Source organism: Arvicola amphibius, chromosome 12, assembly GCF_903992535.2.
Source record: "Arvicola amphibius chromosome 12, mArvAmp1.2, whole genome shotgun sequence".
In the NCBI taxonomy this organism is placed as follows: domain Eukaryota; kingdom Metazoa; phylum Chordata; class Mammalia; order Rodentia; family Cricetidae; genus Arvicola; species Arvicola amphibius.
Genome location: NC_052058.2, coordinates 147205319 through 147226664, shown reverse-complemented (window position 1 = coordinate 147226664; position 21346 = coordinate 147205319). Strand labels below are relative to the sequence as shown.

General features: G+C 39.9%; 1 protein-coding gene across 10 annotated transcripts in view; it reads right to left on the bottom strand.

Annotated features, from left to right (window-relative positions):
• Positions 1 to 21346, bottom strand: part of Akap13 (A-kinase anchoring protein 13) — a 270998-nt gene that overhangs the window by 154470 nt on the left and 95182 nt on the right. For all 10 annotated transcript variants that reach the window (XM_038314009.1, XM_038314012.1, XM_038314015.1 and 7 more), the window contains exons 4-5: positions 15024 to 15320; positions 6620 to 6803 (exon numbers count right to left, since the gene is read on the bottom strand). In XM_038314009.1, coding sequence (XP_038169937.1) covers positions 6620 to 6803; positions 15024 to 15320 — 481 coding nt within the window. The remainder of the gene's footprint in view (positions 1 to 6619; positions 6804 to 15023; positions 15321 to 21346) is intronic.

Genomic DNA, 21346 nt, shown 5'->3' with positions numbered 1-21346 from the left:
AAAACAGTTTTGTGATTGGCTAAGAAAAAGTATTAATGCAAATGCTTTCAAGAAAACATGTCGCTAAAAACTTTCCTGACTTGATTGTTTATAATCCAACTAACTATAGATATTATTGATGTGATATGAAAAAGTACACACAAGTTAAATAACGGAAGGACAATCTAATACATGATAATACAGAGAAGTCCTTCCACTGTAAGGACAAGCTGTCAAAAGTGCAATCACTAAACTGTAATAAATGTTCGGGATTATATATATTTTTAAAATCACACAACTTTATTCCATGCTAATGACACCCAATTTGGGCCAAATATTTTTTTGAAAAATTGTTATTCAGCACAACTATTTTTATGGATGTTTTATTAGCATATACTAATTATAAAGTAGATGCTCTAAGTGATCCTTTTCTGATCTGTACGTACTAAACCCCATAGTCAGGCCAAATCACAGGCTGCTGCCACCAAAACTGCTAGTACAGATGAAGCTCTGCAATTCCACAAATATGATGAGAAACTTAGCCTCAACATCACCTGACCACAGACAATGAACACCTGTTCAGATCACTTGACATCAACAGCAGAGAAGAAGGATTTAAACAAAAGATGCTAGGAAAGGCTTATGAGTCCAACTAGCTTCTAATACCTACCTATTTTTATACGATGCTTACAGCAATGTGAAAATTCAACTTCTGGAGTGGTACCAACTCCTGCTCTACTACCCTACTACCCATTTTTGATGTTAACCATTTCTTTGTGTATGGAGAGAACGTCCTCATTCCCCATGGGTTGCAGAGAGGATAAGTATTTCTGAAAAATGCCTAGTACAAATACAGTATAAGGTAATTGGAACTGTTGCCGAACAAAGTTTATCATTTTCAGAAAAGACATGTACTTTTCAGTTTTCCAACACATTGTCAATTACAAACCTGATATTGCTACCAAATATGCTTTTTGGCCAAAGTCAGGCTTGTGAATATAGCCTGGGGCAAGGTACTTAGATACTCCAGGAACTATACCTATTTGCTGAGGTATTTCAAATGAGAAGCCATGAAAAGCTCCAAAGCAGCCAAGTGCATCTGATAAGTATTAGTGTCCTCCCCATCTCTAACTTCTAACAACCAGTTCTACGATTTCATCTTTACAAAATATGAAATCACATACTGAATGGGGAACCAGACGAATAATAAGATAGATGGGAGTCAGGCTGCTCCAGATTCTTCTCTCTGGCCATTATTTTAGAGCTAAGTTTATACATCTATTCCATCTTTCCACCACCTCTCCAGCAAATGCACAGGCCCCAAACTTGTATTGTAACAGCTAAGCTATTGGAATCCACTTATCAAGTCTTTAAGAGGACCCCCACAAGGCCATCTCAGTGTTGACAGAACACCTTGTGCAACAGTCCTTGGTTCTATTGTGCGATGTGTACACATAGTTATTCAATATGCCCTGGACTTGGGTTTCATGTTTAAGTTGTCTCAAAAATAGAACTCAAAAACTTACAAGCATAAACCCTCTGAGACGGGCTAATATTGCCTACTAAAATAGCCTGTGATTGAGAACTTGGTATTTATAAAGGTCTCAGTCCTTGTCCTCCACATTTACAAATGTCATCAGGACACTTTGGGCTAAGCTTATTTGTTACGTTATGGGCCTGTGACTATGGGCAAAGCACTTCATTTCCTTTACCTCAGTTTCCAAACTATAAAATAGGGATACTAGTATTTATTCTACCCATTCACCAGGTTTTATGAGACTCAAAAGGAAGACACTAGCATAAGTGTAACCAATCATACTTTAAAAATCCTAATGAGTTCTTTAACTGTAACGTTACAACAATGAGAATCTTGTGTTCTTCATACAGAAGCTGGGGCTAAATGGAAAGCAGACGACCCTTCTATAGTTAAGCACTATTTAATCCTGCATCCTAGCAGTCTCTTCCTATCAAATTTCTATACAAGAAAGAATGTACTTCCACTGATGTCTGTGTAAAACCACTTTCTATGTATTCTTCAGCAGTTATTTTAGTTCTGTGAGCACCCATTTTTCACCCACAAATCACAAATACATTTTCTTCAGAAAGATCCTTGTAAGGCTAAATAGTATCTGCAACATACTAACTGTGGGTTCCAGTGCAACACAGGCATTCTGCAAGAACTAACTTTTCGTTAAACCATTACCAGAAGTCAGATAAAGCTTATGAAGATAAACACTTGTAAACTGGCTCTTACTAGCAATTAAAATACCTCAGCACTTTATGTCAATACTCTAGAGTTGACATTCTTTAAAAAAATTATTTTCCTCTAAAGACAGAAGCAATGTACATCATTTTAAAACAACCCGTGATACTGCCTCGAGGAGGAAGACTTCACATTCAAAAGTAGCTGCTCTGAAATTTTCTCTATTTCTCTACTAATGTTAACTTCCAGAAAACCATGATATATATTACAAAAAAGAATTCCCAGCAGACCAATCAAACAAATTTGAGTTGTACAGTATAGGGGCCTTAAGACTACTGATGCTGTTACACACAATTTTATGAAACTTTCAAGCAGATCGGCATGTAGTTGAGCAAAGCATCTGCACAGATTTCATCTGTTTCAAATCACAATGTGACTGAGGGGGACACAGGCTCAGAGTGGATTCGTGATTTAGACTAAATCCAAGTGAGGAAGCTAAGATTCTCCGGAAGCTCTTCACCTCTATCCATCACCTACAAGCGAGAGAGCTTGGATGGAAACTGTAAACTTCAAGAAATGACTATGCTCTACTTGAAGCTGGAGCAGGACTATATGAACTCCCCAGGAGCTAGGACTTTTCACGAGATGAAAAATATTTTATTGAAGATAAATTTTCAGATCATAAATATACTCACAGTAATAGTGTAAGATCAAAATGAGAGTAACAAGTTGATAAATACCCTGCTCCTTGTCACTATAGTAAGTTAAAGGTGATAACCATAGATTATAAAAAAGGTGGGGGGGGAAGAAGACTGACAAAAATATCCTTGATAGTGACTCTGGTGACAGCTGAGCACAGTGGCTACAAACCAGCAAGACAGAGCAGTAAGTGCAGTCAAGATAATCTCCCCTAGACATGCCCAGAGGCCCACATCCCAGGTGAGTGTAAATTCTGTCAAGCTGACAATTACCTAACCATCACAGACTAGAATGTAAATAAATAGCTATTTAGTTGTTTAGAGTTTTCTTTTGAGTGCACAATCCTTCCTTAATCTGGTCCTAATTTTAAAGGTGATTTTGAAAGAAATGGGCCTTGGTTGAGAGATGTTCCAGTAAAGTGCTTGTTGTGTAAGCAAGTGATCTGAGTTCTTAGTCCCAGCACCCACATAAGAAGACATGACAGGACTCAGGTCTGTCACCCTAGTGCTGGGGGGGTGGAGTCAGGGGGATCAGGACGCTGTCTAGTCAGTCTAGCAGGAAAAAGAAAAAGAAGCACAAAATCTAACAAACAAAAAAAACCAAGAATGAAAACAAACTAAGCTTTAGTTTCGGGACAGAAGGCAAAGACCTTTCAGGTGGAGCAGCAGAGGAAGTCACCATGTGCAGGCCTCTGCCCTCCCCTGGTAAGCATGCTGCATACAGACACTAGAGAGCTAAGGAGGGAGCTCAGGAGCTTAAGTACATGCTTATCATTCCTAAGGTCGGGGGCTCAATCCCCAGGACCACAAAAGGAAGGGGAAGAAAGGAATGATGGCAAGGGAGAAAGAGACAGGGCGGATCAGGTCAACGTGAAGGGAAATGAGAATGTGAGAGGAAGACTGGAGATTTTAGTATACACTGGAGACAGTAATGTGCAGTCAGAAATTCTTAACTTTCAAAAAAAGCTTTTATGAGTCTTTTAAAACAAACCCTTCACTCAGTAATGTTCACAAGCTTGCCTGTATTCTCTACAGATCCTATCAAGTCTATTCCTCAAACTCTTCTAAGGATCCCACAAGTAGTAAGCAATCAACAACCTGTTAGGAGATTTGTCTCCTATTTCAGGCTCACTACCTTCTTACCATAAATCAGTTAATTTGCCTCTCTGGAGGTGATTTACCTGTTTCCTCTCTCATAAATAATGATCCATCTTGTGCACACACATTTTGTTTACATGTTTTATTTACTCATCTGGTGATCAACATTTATGTTACTTCTACCTTTTACTTCTTTTGGGACTTTTTAAAACTGGCAAAAAAAAAAATCCAATCTACATATTTATGGAGTACAATGTGACTATTCTGATAGATGTATACCAAATAAGAACTATTTAAATCAACCCACTTAACATATCCATCACCTTATCTACAACTTTTTTATGATGAGAATATTTAAATCATTTTTAGAAACCTCAAAATAATGTTATTATCCTGATACATACTTCACTAACCCAGCTGAATCATTTTCATTTCTGAATTAGGGTCTCTCTACATAGTCCTGGTTGTCCTAGGATTTACTATATAGACTAGGTTGGCCTCAAACTCACAGAGATCCACCTGCCTCTGCCTCCCAGGTGCTGGGATTAAAGGTGTGTGCTACCACACCTGGCTCAGAGTTGAATCTTAAGGATACTAAGTGATGTCAAGCCAGCTGCAGAAGCACACTCTAGGTTCTGCTCATGTGAGGTACCTAGAATGAAGATTCTTGGAGAAAGGAAGTAGAACAGAGGCCACCAGGGGAAGGGAGAAAGTGAATGCAGAGTTAGGGCTACCTGTGTACAGGGTTTCTGTGTGAGTTCATGGTAGGTTCTAGAAATGGATAGTGGTGACAGTTATATAACAACGAGTTATATAATTAAACTAACCAAAAGAGTATATTTTAGAGTGTGTGTGTCCCCTCAACAGAGAGAGAGAGAGACAGTGAAGAATGATCTCTCCTAATGATTCACCATCACAGCTGAATTCTAGCAAAGTCCACTGGTATTCAACTAAGACTAAGAGAACTAGGGGAACCACATCTACTTTCTTAATTGCCAGCCGTAACTCAGCACTTTTCCTTGGCTTCAAACAGTAACTACCTGGAGAAATTCACGCTAAGCGAGTGAAACCTGAAGTAGGGTGGTCACACTCTTATTAAAGTCCTCTATTTCCACTTCTCAGGTTGACTTTTCCCTCACCACTGTCCCTTTAAAAGGAAGCACTAGTGTCTTTTACTTTTCTGTAAATAACAGAGGCTGCAATTTGAAGTAAGCAAAAATCTCCAAGAATAAATTTATTCCAACATTCATAAAGTCATGCTGCAATAACTGTCTTGTGACACCCTAGTCCACACATACAATGAAGATGTTGCAATCGCTTATTTCCCCATTTGGATGGCAGTCCATGCCAAACTCATCTTCCCAGCAAAAACTCAGCTGTAATATCAGATCTGGAGGAACTGCATTAAAAAACCCAACAGCTATTCCTAGTTAATTGTTTCAATTGTTAAAGCAATCCTCCCTCCCTGAAACCAGGAGGTAAACAACAGAAGGAAACTGATCACTGGCCAGACAGTAATGATGAAGGCAGGGAACAGACCACGTTCTGGAATACAGTCATAGGAGAGCTCGGGTATCGGAAGCTCATCCAAGACGAAGGATGCCCGGTGCCCCTCCTTCCACTACTGCATCACAGCACCCACTGCAAAGCTGTCTGATCTGAAAAGACCTTTCTGCCTGGCTTGACTGGGAAAGTTATAAGCTTGGCAAATGAAGGGGGGGGAAGGAAAGAGAAAACAACTCTGCTTATATAACTGTAAGCTGTTTAAATCCGACGCCCTCCTCCTGTTCCTTCCAGTCACCTTGTACAACTAATAATGACATGAAATGCAGCTAAATTAAATCCAACTCCAAGCAAAGCAAAGCATCTAAAAATCTGGAAACACTGCCTCAGCTTACAGGGATCCCTCATACTAAAGAACAGGGAACCCATATAGTTTGGTTCATATACTATGACAGAAAAATGATGATCATAAAACTAGTAAAAACATATTAAGCAAGAAAATATGCCAATGAAAAAGCACTGGTATTCTACTTATTCTTTTATTTAAAAAGGAAAAAAAAATCCAATGTTTTGACTACTAGTCTTCCTCCAAAGGAGTCTTTAAAGAAACAAAAACTGAGCTCAAAGACAAACAGGATTTCCTACTGCATATTTCCACGACAATGCAATTGCTTTTAACTGCTGCTCATAGGAAACCACTGCTCTTAACTTTATCCACAGAAATTATATTCAAACCAAAATTCAACTTTTTACCGTATTTTATATACAATTTTAACATCTAACTATCAATTTCTAATAGTTACTCAGGTCCTAAAGATACACCAGAAAAAAAGTGTGACACAGCAACACTGCTTCTTCCTCTACTACCATCCAAACTACACACCAGTAACCTTACCCTGTCCCCACAGACAAGATTTCATTCTGAGTTTTCAATAAAATGCAAACAGTAAGAAGCAGTGAAAACAGACCAAGAGGAAGAAAAATGGTAACGCGACTCACACTGGCCTCCCAGCAATGAAGCAGTTAGCAGGAGCAAGCTTGCAGACCTCCGTGGCAGGCGAGGTGCAGAGCCAGTGGGCTGTGCTGCTATGAAATATGGGTGGGGCTAGACAAGAGGGAAACGGGAATGAAGGCTTACTCAGTCAGAAGCTGGTGGAGCTTGTGATAACCTCGCTCCAATGCCAGGCTTACAGGCGTTGCCCCTTCCTTGTTGTGGATGCTGAGAGCTCCACGGCCACCTGGCTTCTGTAACAGGAACCATGTCAACCGCAACAGTCCCAGCCGCACAGCAAAATGCATCAATGTTTCCCGGGGGCCACCATCTGTAAACGGAGAACATAAAAATGAGACTATATATCAGTATCCACCAACAAAGATCAAAGAAACCACCACAACAAAAAGAGACAAGTTTAGGTAGACACTGTTGCTTTCAAGTATCTAGGATCTTGAAGGTAAACGATAACACATTGCAAACAACTTTATTCCAGGTAAAATCCCCCTTCAAGTAAAAACAACAAAGACAGAAAAAAAAAATGATGACACAAAATCTTCAACCCACAAAGAGAACCAAGTCATTTCTGTGCCTGCTCAGAGAAGTTGATAGAATGGCTGACTACATTACGGCCTTTCCATTAAAACAACAACAACAGCCAAAGTAAATGCAGCACTTTCTAGACGATGGGGCTCTAAGATGAACAGCTGTCAAGACTTAGGTGAGTATATCCTGAAGGGTGTAATTACTTTTTAAAAAACACTCAGACAGGAGCTGGCTAGTTAAACACTAAAAACAGGTTAGACTTGTTAAGTACACACAGGTCTTAAGTCCCTCACACTAAGGGCATATCAAATTGCTGGCACTACTAGCTTTGTGTTTGCTTAATGAGAAAATGAAATGAATCTTCAGGTACAATGAGTCGAATTATAAGACTACACTAAGAACTTCACCATGTGCCTGGGTTGACCTCACTGGAAATGTAGGATCCTCTTTTGGCATGCTGGGTCCCTAAGAAAGTGGGTAGGATGAGAAAGGGCTTCCGATCAGGCAAAAGTGGGCTCAGGTCTGGCCTCAAGCATCAGTGTGAGTAGGCATGATTCACTTGCCTCTCTGAGCTTCACTTTCAGACCCCTGGAGCAAGACACCATCACTTCTCAGTGCTCTTGTAACAGAGAGGGGTAGATGAAACACTAGACTAATGACTGCCTGCAGGGTTCTCATTAATACTAGTTCTCCCCTTCTTCCTTGCTTCTGGCCCTGTTCTCGGGTTTCGGATTACATGTTAACTTCACTAGCAACACTGCTGTGAAGACGGCGCTAGGACCAAGGCAGAGATGCTGCTGCCTGTGGCTCTACACGTGACAGTCCTCAGCTCCAGCAATTGTGCTTTCCTTCCTCCTCTCAGCTTGCTTTTCATCTCTTCTTCCTCATGGTTTCTGGGTCTCAACTTCTTTTTCTTAGCACTCGCAGAATTCTTGGATGGACCCCAGCATTTTCCTTTTCTCTGAAATCTTCAGATGGTTCTACAGGTGAGTACCACAGCAGGAGTAAGGACATCCTTGAAGATGTGACTTGACAGTGAACCGCAGTGTTTCTCATAAACAATTTTTTTTTTACAAGATTTTCGATTCTTTTGGGCTGGGGTTTTAGCATGTGAGTGAAGTGCCTCCGAGAAGAGGGAGCTGAATCCTCTGGAACTGGAGTTACCCGCAACTGTGCACAACCTGGGAACTGAGCTCGGGTCCTCTGCAAACACAGTTATGAGCACTTGATCTCTCTAGTCCCAACTGCACTGTTTCTTAACGTCACTGTGTTACCTATGATCAACACAATTTCATTAAAAGCGAATTGGTCTTTTAAATATTTGGGATGAATTCAGGCCTTGCAATGAGTTCAAGCAGGGACAGAGACTGAAATGTCTTGGGGACTGGGAAAATTGTTCAGGAGTGGAACGCTGAGCACACAAGGGGCCTGATTTAATACTCAGTACTCTAAGAACTGAACCCCAATTCCTAAAATGACCACTGAAATAATGTCCTTGAATAAATAATTATTTTCATGCATAAATTTTAATAGACACACACTCTGAGGAAGTGGCAAGGCCAGGGGAAAAGGCAGAAAGAATTCTCATCAAGGATTAAGTACATCTGAGTCGTACTTTATGTCGTTCACTCTGACAACCTTATCAAAATACCAAAGCACTAAGCACTTATGGACCAGGAAATATGTGGGTATTTTTTTCAGAGCAGGCTAATTCCAGTCTTATCAGGTAATATCTCCTCAAAATAACTTTCTTCCCAGCCTCCACTCTTTCTAGTACCTTTGCTCTAAGTCACCAGAAAGTAAGGCACCATAAGGCCAAGCACCTCGCGTCGAGTCATCCCCACTTCTCAATCCCACCCTCATCTTCTGTTACAATTTCAAATACATATAAGCTAAAGGAATTATACAATTACCAGATATTAAACTACATAAGTCCTACAATAAATGTTCTCTCATCAATGTATGTGCTTTATCAACTATCTTTCTTTCCAGGGCTTCTGTGTAGCTTTGGCTGTCCTAGAACTCGCTCTGTAGATCAGGCTGGCCTCGAGTCCACAGAGATTCACCTGCCTCTGCCTCCAGAGTGCTGGGATTGAAGGTGTGCGCCACCACCGCCTGACGCATCAATCCGTCTGTTAAACATTTCAAAGGAAGTTGAAGACATTAGACTGACTTGATGAGTACCACCAACCAGAATACATGGCTAGGAGTATAAATGACTAAGATATAGGAAAATACAAGCAATACAGTATGACATTTGGTATTATTATTACTTTTCGTCTCACTGTGTAGCTCTGGCTGTCCTAGAACTCGCTTTGTAGACCAGGCTGACCTTGAATTCAGAGAGATCTACCTGCCTCTGTTTCCCAAATGCTGGAATTAGAAGCAGGGGATACTACACCAGCACATTTGATACTTGTGTTAAATCACACTCCCATCAAAATATGGAACATTATGAATATCAAGCAAAGTTCCTTTATACCCTTTTCCAGTTAAAGCTTGATTACTAGAACCAATCACTGCTTTGAATTTTTTGTTTTTGCCTATTAGAAAGTCACCTAAATGAAATGATACTGTGAATGTTCTTGTATGAGGCTACTTCCATCCTTCCTGAGACTCTCCATACGGCTGCCATGTGGTGTGCTATTTTATTGTTTAGTAGAGTTATCTCACATATGTATCTCAGATTGACTATTCTCTTTCATATTAAACTGGCTCTTCACATGAGCCATATAAATTAGGCTCAAAATAGAGGAGACAAAGATAAAAGGCAGAAAAAGATTAAACTAGGAATAGCATTTCATCCAGGCTATTTTGCTGTAATAGCATAAGAGCTCTAACCTACACCTCGACCTGCCAGATTGCTTCTCTTCCTTTCATCTCGTTTAAGTGCAGAGGACTGATAATTCACAATCGATTTTCATTTGCTATGGTTCCCCAACCCATCGTTCCCGGTCTTCTATATTTCAAGAGTTACTTACTCTATATTTCAGGGGGTAGGCTGGCGGTGCTTGTGGGCATGGTGGCCAAGGAGCTCCCAAGGCCTGTTGGTCTCTGCTGTCAGAAATGTGAGCCACCACACTTAGCTTTCTACTGGGTGCTGGGATCCAAACTCAGATTGTCATGTCTGTGCAGCAAGGTCTTTACCCCAAGCCACTTCCTAAACTCTCAACTTCTTGTTTTTAGGTTGCTAGCTAGATTTCCTACAATGTTATTTGGGTCCTTCGTCACAACAGAATTCAATTAGATCAAGGCAGTCAGAATGTTCTTGCAATATTTCCAACAATTCCTCTTCATCTTTGCCTTCCTGAATGTTTTTCTTCCAGGTACATTTAGGGCCCAAAAGAGTTATCTCATAGAAACCATGTTGGTTGTGTTCCTTTTTGACCTCTGAGCTAATTATTTCTCTCAGAGTTGTGATCAAAGCACCTGACAAAACAATAAGGGAAGTAGGCTTTATTTTGGCTCTTGGATCAGAAATTTTGCTCAGTCACAGCAGGGAAAACATGGCTGTGTGAGAATATAGCCAAAGCTTGCTCACATGGCAGCATACAGGACAGTGGTTAGACTTGGGCTGGGCAGGAGCAGGTATCACCTCCAAAGACCTGCCCCAGTAACCTCTCCCACTGGCTAGTCCCAACTGAAAGGCTTTAGAACCTTCAAAATAGCATTCAAAAATGTAGGCTGGCTCTAGGTTGAAACCGTAACAACCACACTGAAATGCAAAGGTCTATCAAGGTGTGGCTAAACCACAGAGACCAGAACAGCACTGCATCTCAACAATTATTGAGGATTACCCGTAAGTCTTGCATTCTTCCTTTGTACAGAATTATAAGTATTCCTGTGGCTGAACTGGCCCTGCCCTGTAGTCAGATTGATGACTGTCTTAAATGTCACCATAGAACCTACATCCAGCAACTGATGGAAGCAGAGGCAGAGAACTAGAGGGGAGTATTGGGCTGAGCTCCCAAAGTCCAGTCGAAGAGAGGGAGGAGTGCGAATACAAGCAAAGAGATAAAGATCATGTGGGAATACCCACTGAAACAGCTTATCTGAGCTAATAGAAGCCTTCCAACTCCAGCCTGACAGCGAGGGAACCAGCATAGGACCAAACTAGGCCCTCTGAATGTGGGTGATAGTTGTATGGCTGGGGTAGACTGTGGGGCCACTGGCAGTGAGACCAGGATTTATCCCTATTGCTTGTTCTGTTTTTTTTGAACCCATTCCCTCTGAAGGGAATCCTTTGCTCGGCTTACATGTAGCGGGGGAGGGCCTTGGTTCTGCCTTAAAGCAATGTGCTAGACTTTGTTGACTCCCCATGGGAAGCCATATTGCTCTGAGGAGTGTGGAAAAAGCAGGAGGAGGGAAGGAAGTGGGAAATAGATTTGGCATGTAAAATGAGAAAAGATAGGTTTTTTTTCAAATAAATTTAAAAAATAGCGAAGAAGAAGAAGAAGAAGAAGAAGAAGAAGAAGAAGAAGAAGAAGAAGAAGAAGAAGAAGAAGAAGAAGAAGTAGTAGTAGTAGTAGTAGTAGTAGTAGTAGTAGAAGTAGTAGAAGTCGTCGTCCTCTGGAACAAAATTCAACAGCAAGTGGCCCTATTATATAACAAGACATACTATCTACCTGTTTTTGTCCCAGGTACAAAGTCTGTTTCACAGCTCTTTCCTTTAAAATGCATTTTAATTAACTATATAAATTGGCTGGGGCAAAGATTACTCCATTGCTTTTCATCCTTTAACAGCAAACATAGGCTCTTAACATACTCATCTATCATGATCACAGCCAATGTTCCTAGATTCTAACCTACATCTGAGCAAACTATCTACACTACAGATGTGACTGAGAGTACTCAAAATCAGATTCATGATTCAAAGCATTAACTTACATACTTTTAAAAGTAAATACCTTTATATTTTTTTATATTTTATATTTCACTCGCCCAGTGAAATAGTGCAGTAAAGGCATTTACCGCCTAGCCTGACAATCTGAGTTTTATTACACAAACTCACATGATAAAGGAAACTGACTCCTGCAGCTTGTCCTGACTACATGTGTGCTGTAGCATGTATGTCGATATGTTCATATGTGAACACACACACAAATGTAAGAATAAGTACATTAAATATTTTACCTTGCAAAGTATATATTTAACTTGTTTAGCTACTTCTGAATTTCAGTTATTATTTAAAATATATGTATGCAATAAAATTCATTTTGGGGAGATATACAGCATGCATTAGGGTCTTATATATATCACTAAAACAGGCTGCAGAATAACTCACATATTCACAAAGAATTCTCCCATGATAAGACTTTGAAGTTAGACCTTTCCCCACTCCCAGCCAATGGTAACTACTGATTATATATATAGGTTTTTCAAGACAGGGTTTCTCTGTAACTCTGGAGCCTGTCCCGGAACTAGCTCTTCTAGACCAGGTTGTCCTCAAACTCATAGAGACCCACCTGCCTATAAAATCTATTTATATTTTTTTAATGACATCCTTTCAGAATATAGAAACAGAACCATATATTATATTTGGGAACTGACTTTGACTTAAGCACAAAAATTTCAAAGTACATTCAAGTTGCTGCACATATCAATACTTTGTTCCTTTTGAATTGCTGAGTGATATTCAACTGTATGGCTGTATTACAATCGGCTAGTGTGCCAGTATCACTCAGAGAGGGATGTGAGCTGTTTCCATTTCTGGTGATACATGATCAATGCTATATTTGTATATAGACATTTCATTTTTCTAGAGTAAACGCCCAAAAGTAGGTATCTAGGCGATAGAAGAAACTACCACACTTCTCCAAAGTGGGCATTTCCACAAGCAAAACGGGACATATTATTCTGCACCATGTTTCATCTTTTTAACTTTAGATGCCTGTGTCAATCACTCTGGGCTCTATGACAGAATGTGGGGTATTCAAACAACTGATTCCTTTTTTTTGTTTGTTTTATTTTGAGATTAGATCTCATAAATCCCAAACTGACTATGAACTTGCTATGTAGCAGAGAAAGACCTTGAACTCCTATTTCTCCTCTATCTACCTGCTATGGCCTGGAATTACATGTGTGCTTCACCACACCTTGATCCCAGCTCTTCATCCATGTAAGGCAAGCACTCTACCAACTAAGCCACACCTTTGGCTCACGGTTCCAGCCTGTGAACTGGTTCTATTGTTTATGGGCCTACTTATGAGCCAGTAAATCACGGCAGAATGGCGCAGTGGACCAAAGCTGCTTACCTCATGACGGCCAGGAAAAGCCAGTGACATGATATACTCCTCAAAGCATACCCTCAGTGAACGACTTCCTTCACCCAGGCCCACTTCCTACTAATTCATTCAGCCAGTAATGCATCAATGGATTAATTTACTAAAGAGGGTCTTGTCCCATGATCCAATTATCTATCTCTCAACAACACTAACTGGATCCCAAGCCCCAACAATGGTGCCTTTGCCAACACTTTATATCCAAACCATAATACTCATTGTAACAAGTATGCAATGATATAATTTTGTGGTTCTGCACTTTCCTAAAAGTATACATATTAGTCTTTGCTAGTATCACTTTATACTTCAGAAAGTCTAGAAGCAGTAAAAGTATACAACAAATTAAAGCTTGCCAGCTTCCTCTGACAAAAGACAGGGAAGGAAGGGACTGGAGAAATGATTCAGCAGTTTAGAGTACTTGCTGGAACCGACAGAGGACCAGAGTTCAATTCCCACATCAATATATAAATGGCAGGAGCTACTAGGAAGAATCAGAATTCATCTATAGGTATTCTGAATAGGTAATCAGGAGGTAACTGTCACATATTTGGACCTTAATATCTTAGCAGTATCCAGAAATTTCTTGGATACTGTACTATTAAGAAAGTGAAAAAAAAAGTTTTCTTCAAGATTTGAATGTCCATACTTTTTCCCTGAACAATCCAGTTTTGGCAGTATTTATGACCACCATCAGTATGTCTCTGAAGCATGGCATTATCAAGCTGTTGTTTGGTCACAGCTTGCCTTTAAACCTGATTTAACAGAATCAGTGTCAGCAAATATTTCCTTACCATTCAATCAAGGAAGAATCAACTTATCTGACTGGTCTGAAGGACAGGAACTAAGTATGGCTTCTGTACTTAGGCACTAATTCCTCATCTCATCCGTGGAGAGGAAGACGTTTTCTCCGCTCACCCTACACAACACTGTAATTGAAGCTGGGTGGACTCCAGACATCACGCAAGACCATATGCTCCTTCAGAGACAGCTACAAAGTGAGAGCAAACCTTTCCTTTAGAAGTCCGGCTTCCAGTCTTCAATGGCGCTCTCGTCAGTATTGAAACAAACATTCTGAGTACTATGTGGGAGATTTCTACACTTTTTATTCAATTGGATTTGCACTAAGTATAGGGACAGGATGTTATTTATGAGCCCAGAAGATTTTACTAAAATATGTGTATTTGCAATCATGACATCTAGATATCATTTGCTATAAGAATAATTATATGGGGGAAACCCTTGTTTAATTGTTTAATGTATTTATTACAATAGAAGTGGCTTTTGTAAATGCAGCCCTGTAAGAACCTTTATATAGAGAGCCATAAAATCAATAACCCTAGTCAAAGAACTGTGGAGTTTCTCAATGGTTATCTTGATATGATGCTTCCCTGACACACTCCTACAGCTGCTTTCCTACAACCCCACAGCGTTTTTTAACAGAACCTCAGATACAGCAACAAAAACCCTGTACTTATAGTTCTGTGACTAAACAGCAGCTTACTCTACTGTTCTCTCATGAAGTGTAAATCAACAGCCCTGCTTGGAAAAGTCAGTCCGAACCCAAAGAGATGTGCCAGTCTTCTTAGGCTATGTCACCAGGAGAAGAGAATACTCTGTACAAGAGTTCTAATTTACTCGGCCACTGCAGGAAACCTGAACACAGTGGTCGTTTAAAAGCAAAGGCACAAGCACCCCGAAGCAGTTTGAGTCATGTAAATTCTCACCATGCAAGGTGTGATCTGTCCCTAACACATTCCACTCTGCGGGCAGTTTCAGGTGTCTGAATGCCAGTGCAACCCTCTCATCGAGAGAATTGACATCTCCAGAAGGGGGTCCTGATCGGTCCAGGAAACGAGTGAAGTTCAGAGCCTGCTGATTTCCAGCACTGGTTGCCAGGAACTGAGCTGCATCATACGCCTCGTCCTGGACGAAATGGAAGTCTTCTTCAGCTACTACAAACACAGGCAGGCCCTCTTTGGAAGCACAGAGCAGCACTTTTACTGTCTCGCAGCAGTCATGACCTAAAGAGAGCACAGGTAGCAAAGAGAATTGAATTGACTGATGAAGAACCCCCTAGTGGGTCCGTTCAGCTTTCATCACAGCACACAAGATTTCTCCTCCAAAAAGAAAACCTTCCTCTCCCAATTTCTTCAAATTCTAGTTTTAGTTTTCTTATTGATATTTGCAAATATAAATGATATCTTTAACAAATGGTGAGCAAACATGAATTCCTGCTTTCAACATTCTGGTCACATGGAACAGGCTGCACCAACTAGTGCTGTTACATTTGAACAAACTTCAGAATGAAAGTTTTAGGATCCTATAAGGTCCAGCACAAAGTAGGCGGTCTAAGACTCACTGAGCTGAGTTAGATCTGAAACAACAGGAAGAATGGGGATATGGGAGGAGCAGCAGACAGCCCCGCACCACCACACAGTGAATCCAAGACTGCAGAACGGTTAAAAGGATAAGTTTTTCACACAAGTCAAGGTCCAAAAGTTACATAACAATTGTTGTTCCCAGACACTTTCTACCTGTCCCAACCACTAAGGCAATAAGCATGTCGATCAAATCACCAGGTTCAAATAAAGATGATGCAATGCTGTGGCTACAAGCCCAACTCAGGAAAAGCAAACACAAGCAAAGAGAACTGTGCTTCCCACTCTACAGATCAGCAGGCACCACCCGGCCTTAGGCTACATAACAACTACATGCCACTGCAAGCTCCACCAGAGCCAAACTTCTCAGACATAGCAGCATGAAGCTCTGGTGGGTTAGCTTTTCTTTTCTTTTTTTTTTTTTTTTTAAATTATTTATTATGCATACAATATTCTGTCTGCGTGTATGTCTGCAGGCCAGAAGAGGGCAGCAGACCTCATTTTTTACAGATGGTTGTGAGCCACCATGTGGTTGCTGGGAATTGAACTCAGGACCTTTGGAAGAGCAGGCAATGCTCTTAACCGCTGAGCCATCTCTCCAGCCCAGGGTTAGCTATTCTTACAGAACAAGACTCTCTTCTCCAAACCTTCCTACCCTTTCAGAGTTAAGTATTTCCAACATGGAGACCATATGTAACAAAGCATGTAGTGCTTTTTCTCAATTTTCTAACACTGATCTCAAATAGCTACTATATTCTGTTCCTATCATCACCACTTTGAGGGAGAGAGGAAAAGAAAGAGAAAATAATTTTTTTCATATACCTAAAAAGAGTAAGTTGTTTTTCCATTTACTTTTCCCAGAATCTTCCTTATATCCGTTGCCCTTATGACACAACATAGTTCTCACTGTTGTTATGAGTCTGTATTAACTAAATGTGCTTAATAACCAAGTAACTACTATATTCTGGGTATTTAGTAGATCATTTTCTCTATGTAACCATTTGATGATTAAATAAAGTAGTATACATAAGCTCCAAAGATACTGCAAAGCAGAATCCATCATTTACAGTCAAAGCGGATGTGAAAGGACACTGCCTATTACATTTATCATGACTCAAGAGCTTTGTGCCAAATGCTGCAAACAGAGGAGAGAGAATACCACCAGGTGAGCCATTGCCTGAAGGAGCTGAACATTCAGATGACAGTCAGTATATCTAACAGAGACGTTATCAATAATAACATACAAATTAAATTCTACCTTCAAACTTTAAAACTTGTGCATAGAGAAGATACTGTACTAGCCTAAAATAGAAAACCCAATGCTCTAAACCTATGCAAACAGACCTCGTTCTTTCTTGCCAACCTCTTTCCCAAACTTTTGTACAGATAAAAACCTAAAAACTTGAATCAAAAAGACGATGGTATTAGAAATAAATATAATTTCCTGGTCTGTATGTACACACACATACACAAACCAAACAACTATGATAAAATGATAGTACTGTATTCAAAGCTGTGAAATGTGCACAAATGCACAGAAATCTATCTGTGGCTGACAAAATGACTGCAAAGACAGAGAGAAATAAGGTGACCAAGGAGGGAGGGGACAAGTGGGAAGACATGGAGGGGAGAGAAGAGGAAGGTAAGATGGAGGAAGACATGGAGGGGAGAGAGGAGGAACCACTACATGAAGCTGTGAAAATGAAGCCTGGGTTACACTTGGAGACCCCAGGAAGTTAGAGGCACCAACGCCATGGGAGGCCTGTCAGTTAGACTTGTACGCAGGAAGTAGAACCGAACCAAGAGAGAGAAGTGTGTTGCAGTCAACAAAGCTGGAAGAGTGACACCATCTAAGCCCTTTGACATCAGACACTGAGCTACAGGATTTGAGAGTTTGCTTCACCGGATTTCAGTCTTACTTGGGTCCAGTTTTTCCTCAGTATGCCACCATTCCTTCCTTTTGGAATGGTGATATATATATATATATATAATCTGTGCCACTGAATATGGCTAAGCAGGTAATCTGATTTTTGAGTTTATAGGGATTTACAGTTAAGAGACTGTTGAGTCTCAGAAAAGATTGCTTTGAAATGATATTCAGACTGTGAAAGACTATGTGGACTTCTCAAGGTAGACTAAATGCATTTTGCATTAAGGTATGATCACAAGCCAATAAGGGTCAGAGAGTAGAATGTAGTGATTTGAGCGAGAATGGTCCCTATAAGCTTGTATGTCTGAATAAGTGGGCCTCAGCTGTGGAACTGTTTGGGAAGGATTAGAAGGAGTGGCCTTATTGAAAGACATGTGTCACTGGGGTCAGGATTTGAGTTTCAAAAGCCCACATCATTCCCAGTTAGCTTTCTCTGCCTCCTTGAGGATCAACATGTGAGCTCTTTGCTACTGTTTTAGCACCATGCTACCTGCCTACTACCACACTCCCCTCCATGATAATCATGGACTCAGTCTCTGAAATCAAAAGTACCAAATAAAGTCTTTCTTCTCTAAGTTGGCCTTGGTCATGGTGATCTGTCATATCAATTAAGGAGTAACTAAGACATCTCCATGGGCACACAAGTCGTACACATATACAAATGCAGACAAAACAATCATAAACATAAAACAAAACTAAAAAAAGAACAAAATATCTGCCTCACCTAGTGTGTGGTCAAAATACTCAAGATTGGCAGTTACACTATCAGGCTCAAGATTAGCTTTTAAACCCTGTATCTTTTCAAATAAAACATGAGGGATAGAGGAGTCAGCATATTTTAAAACTACAGGCGGTCTGATAGAGATCTAGGAATAAAACTGCATCAGTACAGGTAAGTTTCTAAAGCTTACTACTGGAAACGTACTCCAGACAAATGACTGTCTGGAGAGAACTGTTAGTCTTACGTCTGCCTTTGTACACATTAAGTGAAGAGACATACAGACCTACCACTAAACTACAAAGCAGTATGGGAAATTTCATCTAATTTGATACAATGGGGAAGTACAGTAGCAAGTTTTTCAGCTAGTTTCCATGGCGTTTTTGTTTCCATTCAATTTCCTGGTAACAAGAGAGGAACATAGTCAGAGGTTTTTAAAGGAAAAGCACTGAAATTTTACTCAGTTTATAAAAGAAGCTATCCTATAGAATTCAGAAAGGAAAACAAACAAACAAACAAACCAAAATAAAACAAAACAAAAAATTCCAGAAACTGTTAAGGGGAGAAATTCCTAACTTTAAGAGCACCTTAGCCTTCTACAAAGTCTATTTCGTTTACAACAGAAACAGAAGATAAATTATGAGGTATGAAGAAGGCTCTGTTACCTACCAAGTAAACTATAGTACATACTACTGGTCGACACACTAGATTTGAGTGCCAACTTCTACTGCAGACAGGTGTGGTTATCCTAACACTCAGCCTTGAAGACTGCTTTTCTAATCATAAAATACCACCAACCTTACAAACTGTTAGAAATATCAGAAGGCTACACACAAAGCACATGGCAAACAGGCAGCAGAAACCAGAGGTTATTCTCAAAATACTGCTGCTGTTTAAGTCGCATACCGAAAAAACAGATCCCAAAAACTTGACAAAGAATTTCACTAGACAGCACACAGGCCAATAAGTCTATAAGACAAAGTGATGCCTTTGACACCAAAGAAATGAGAAAATAAAGGGATAAAAAACTAAAATAATACAAGAAGCACCTAGGTAAGAAACAAGTTACCTAAGGTTAATAGTTCTCTCAAACTATTCTAGGCCCTGTGGGTCAGAAGTATGTGGGCCTGGGGTTGAGAGAGAGCTTTCCTGCAGGCGTCTTCCCTGCAAGCTTTGTATCAATGTCTAAAACATCTGTACCCATGGAAACAAAAAAACTGCTACAGATAAACAAAAGTGCTAAAGTATGACCCAAAAAATTACTTCATTTCCTGTTAAGCTAAAAATGGAACACATCCCATCCGGGCCATCTCTTCTGAGACTAAAACAATTGGGTCTTTGTTTTTATCAGCGATCTAAAAAGGACCCTAAAAGCACTGGCTGAACCAGCCCAGGCCAATCCCACACAGAAAGGGTAGACTACAATAGTCAGCAGTGGGAAATAAACTGGCTTTACTACTTAGTTTATCACAGAAGTGCTTAAGAACCTGGTGTGATCTTCCTTAGGAGTGGCTGTGGAACAGCAACTGAAATGCTCCGTCTGTAGACTGCCCCTCCCTGCAGGAGAGGATTACATGAAGAAACACACACTATCATGCTACCAGATCTTGGCCAAATAATGGCAGGTGCAAAGATTTGGTGTATTTACAGAATGTCTCTGTATGTACAGGAATAATTAAACAACACAACAGCAAAGCCCAGAACCCCATCATGTGCATTGTGAAAAAGGGCAGGCTACCAAAATCTAAAATCGTGACTTCCTGTATTCCAGACAAAACCTTTAAGCTAGTGCTTCTCAATCCTTCTTCCTATTATCATTACTCCAGAAGAAGCCTTCTTAGCATTTCCTATTCAACCTGCATGACAAAAAAAAAAATCTGAATTTCATTTCTATGCCATGTGTGTATGTACTTTATATGTAAATAAGAATTTCTGACGCACACACACCCCAAATCCAATTTCTACTCTCAAATTACACCATTTCTGTTGTAATACATTCCTTGTGATTACAGTGCTGTGTTCACAGGTCCACGGGGATAAAATAAATAGTTTTTACCACATTGTCATGAGGACAATGAACAACAGATGTGGGTATTTTTTCCTTTCTTCAACTACTTCTTGGTTTGTTTTTCCAGTATAACAATTATATGCACCGTATTAATTGGTTTTTACAGAACGGATGAGCTCAAAGCTTTCGAGAAACAGTCTTACAGCTAGATTACCCAGTCTTACAGTGCTCGGCTAAAAATAGTAACTGATAACTGTTAGTAAGGAGGTTCTTAGAAGTTTTTGATTATGCAAATTAAATACTCATAACTTTTAAAAAATACTTCTTAATTTGATAATAAACCCCTGCTGCTAAAGAGTATGTTGGTTCACAAGGAATAAATAAAAAAATACTGCACTACACGCACAGGACTACTTTGTAAGATCTAAGCTTTTGGTACTCATTCACTAAAGGGAATTGTAAACACAACGAAACTACCTTACATGGTCAACTATTCCTGGTAAGTATGAAACAAAAGAAAAATACTTAAGTGTTGAGTCTAGTTTGACATCACTGAAGGTTTGTAATTTGACTGCCAAACTAAAACCTTGCCATGGATTCTAAAAGTAAATTTGTAGCGTACACCAAAGCCTTTCACAACACAGTGTACAGAAATCTCCATTCCTTTTATTTACTTATTTGTTTATTTTTTTGAGACAGGGTTTCTCTGTATCTTGGGAGTCAGCCTGTCCTGGAACTCACTCTTGTAGGCCAGGCTGGCCTCAAACTCACAAAGATCCACCTGCCTTTGCCTCCTGAGTGCTGGGATTAAAGGTGTGCACCACCACCGCCTGCCTTCCATTCCACTTTTAAATGATAAAAGCATTATTTGCTTTGTCTAAACTGACTACAAAGTAACCCTCCTCAAATAGTATTGTATAATCCTAAAAATACCTTTGAGATAGATAGTTCAGTAAAATTGAAATTATATTCTTCAACCAGTCATCTTAAAAATTGCTTTAAATTTTTGTTTA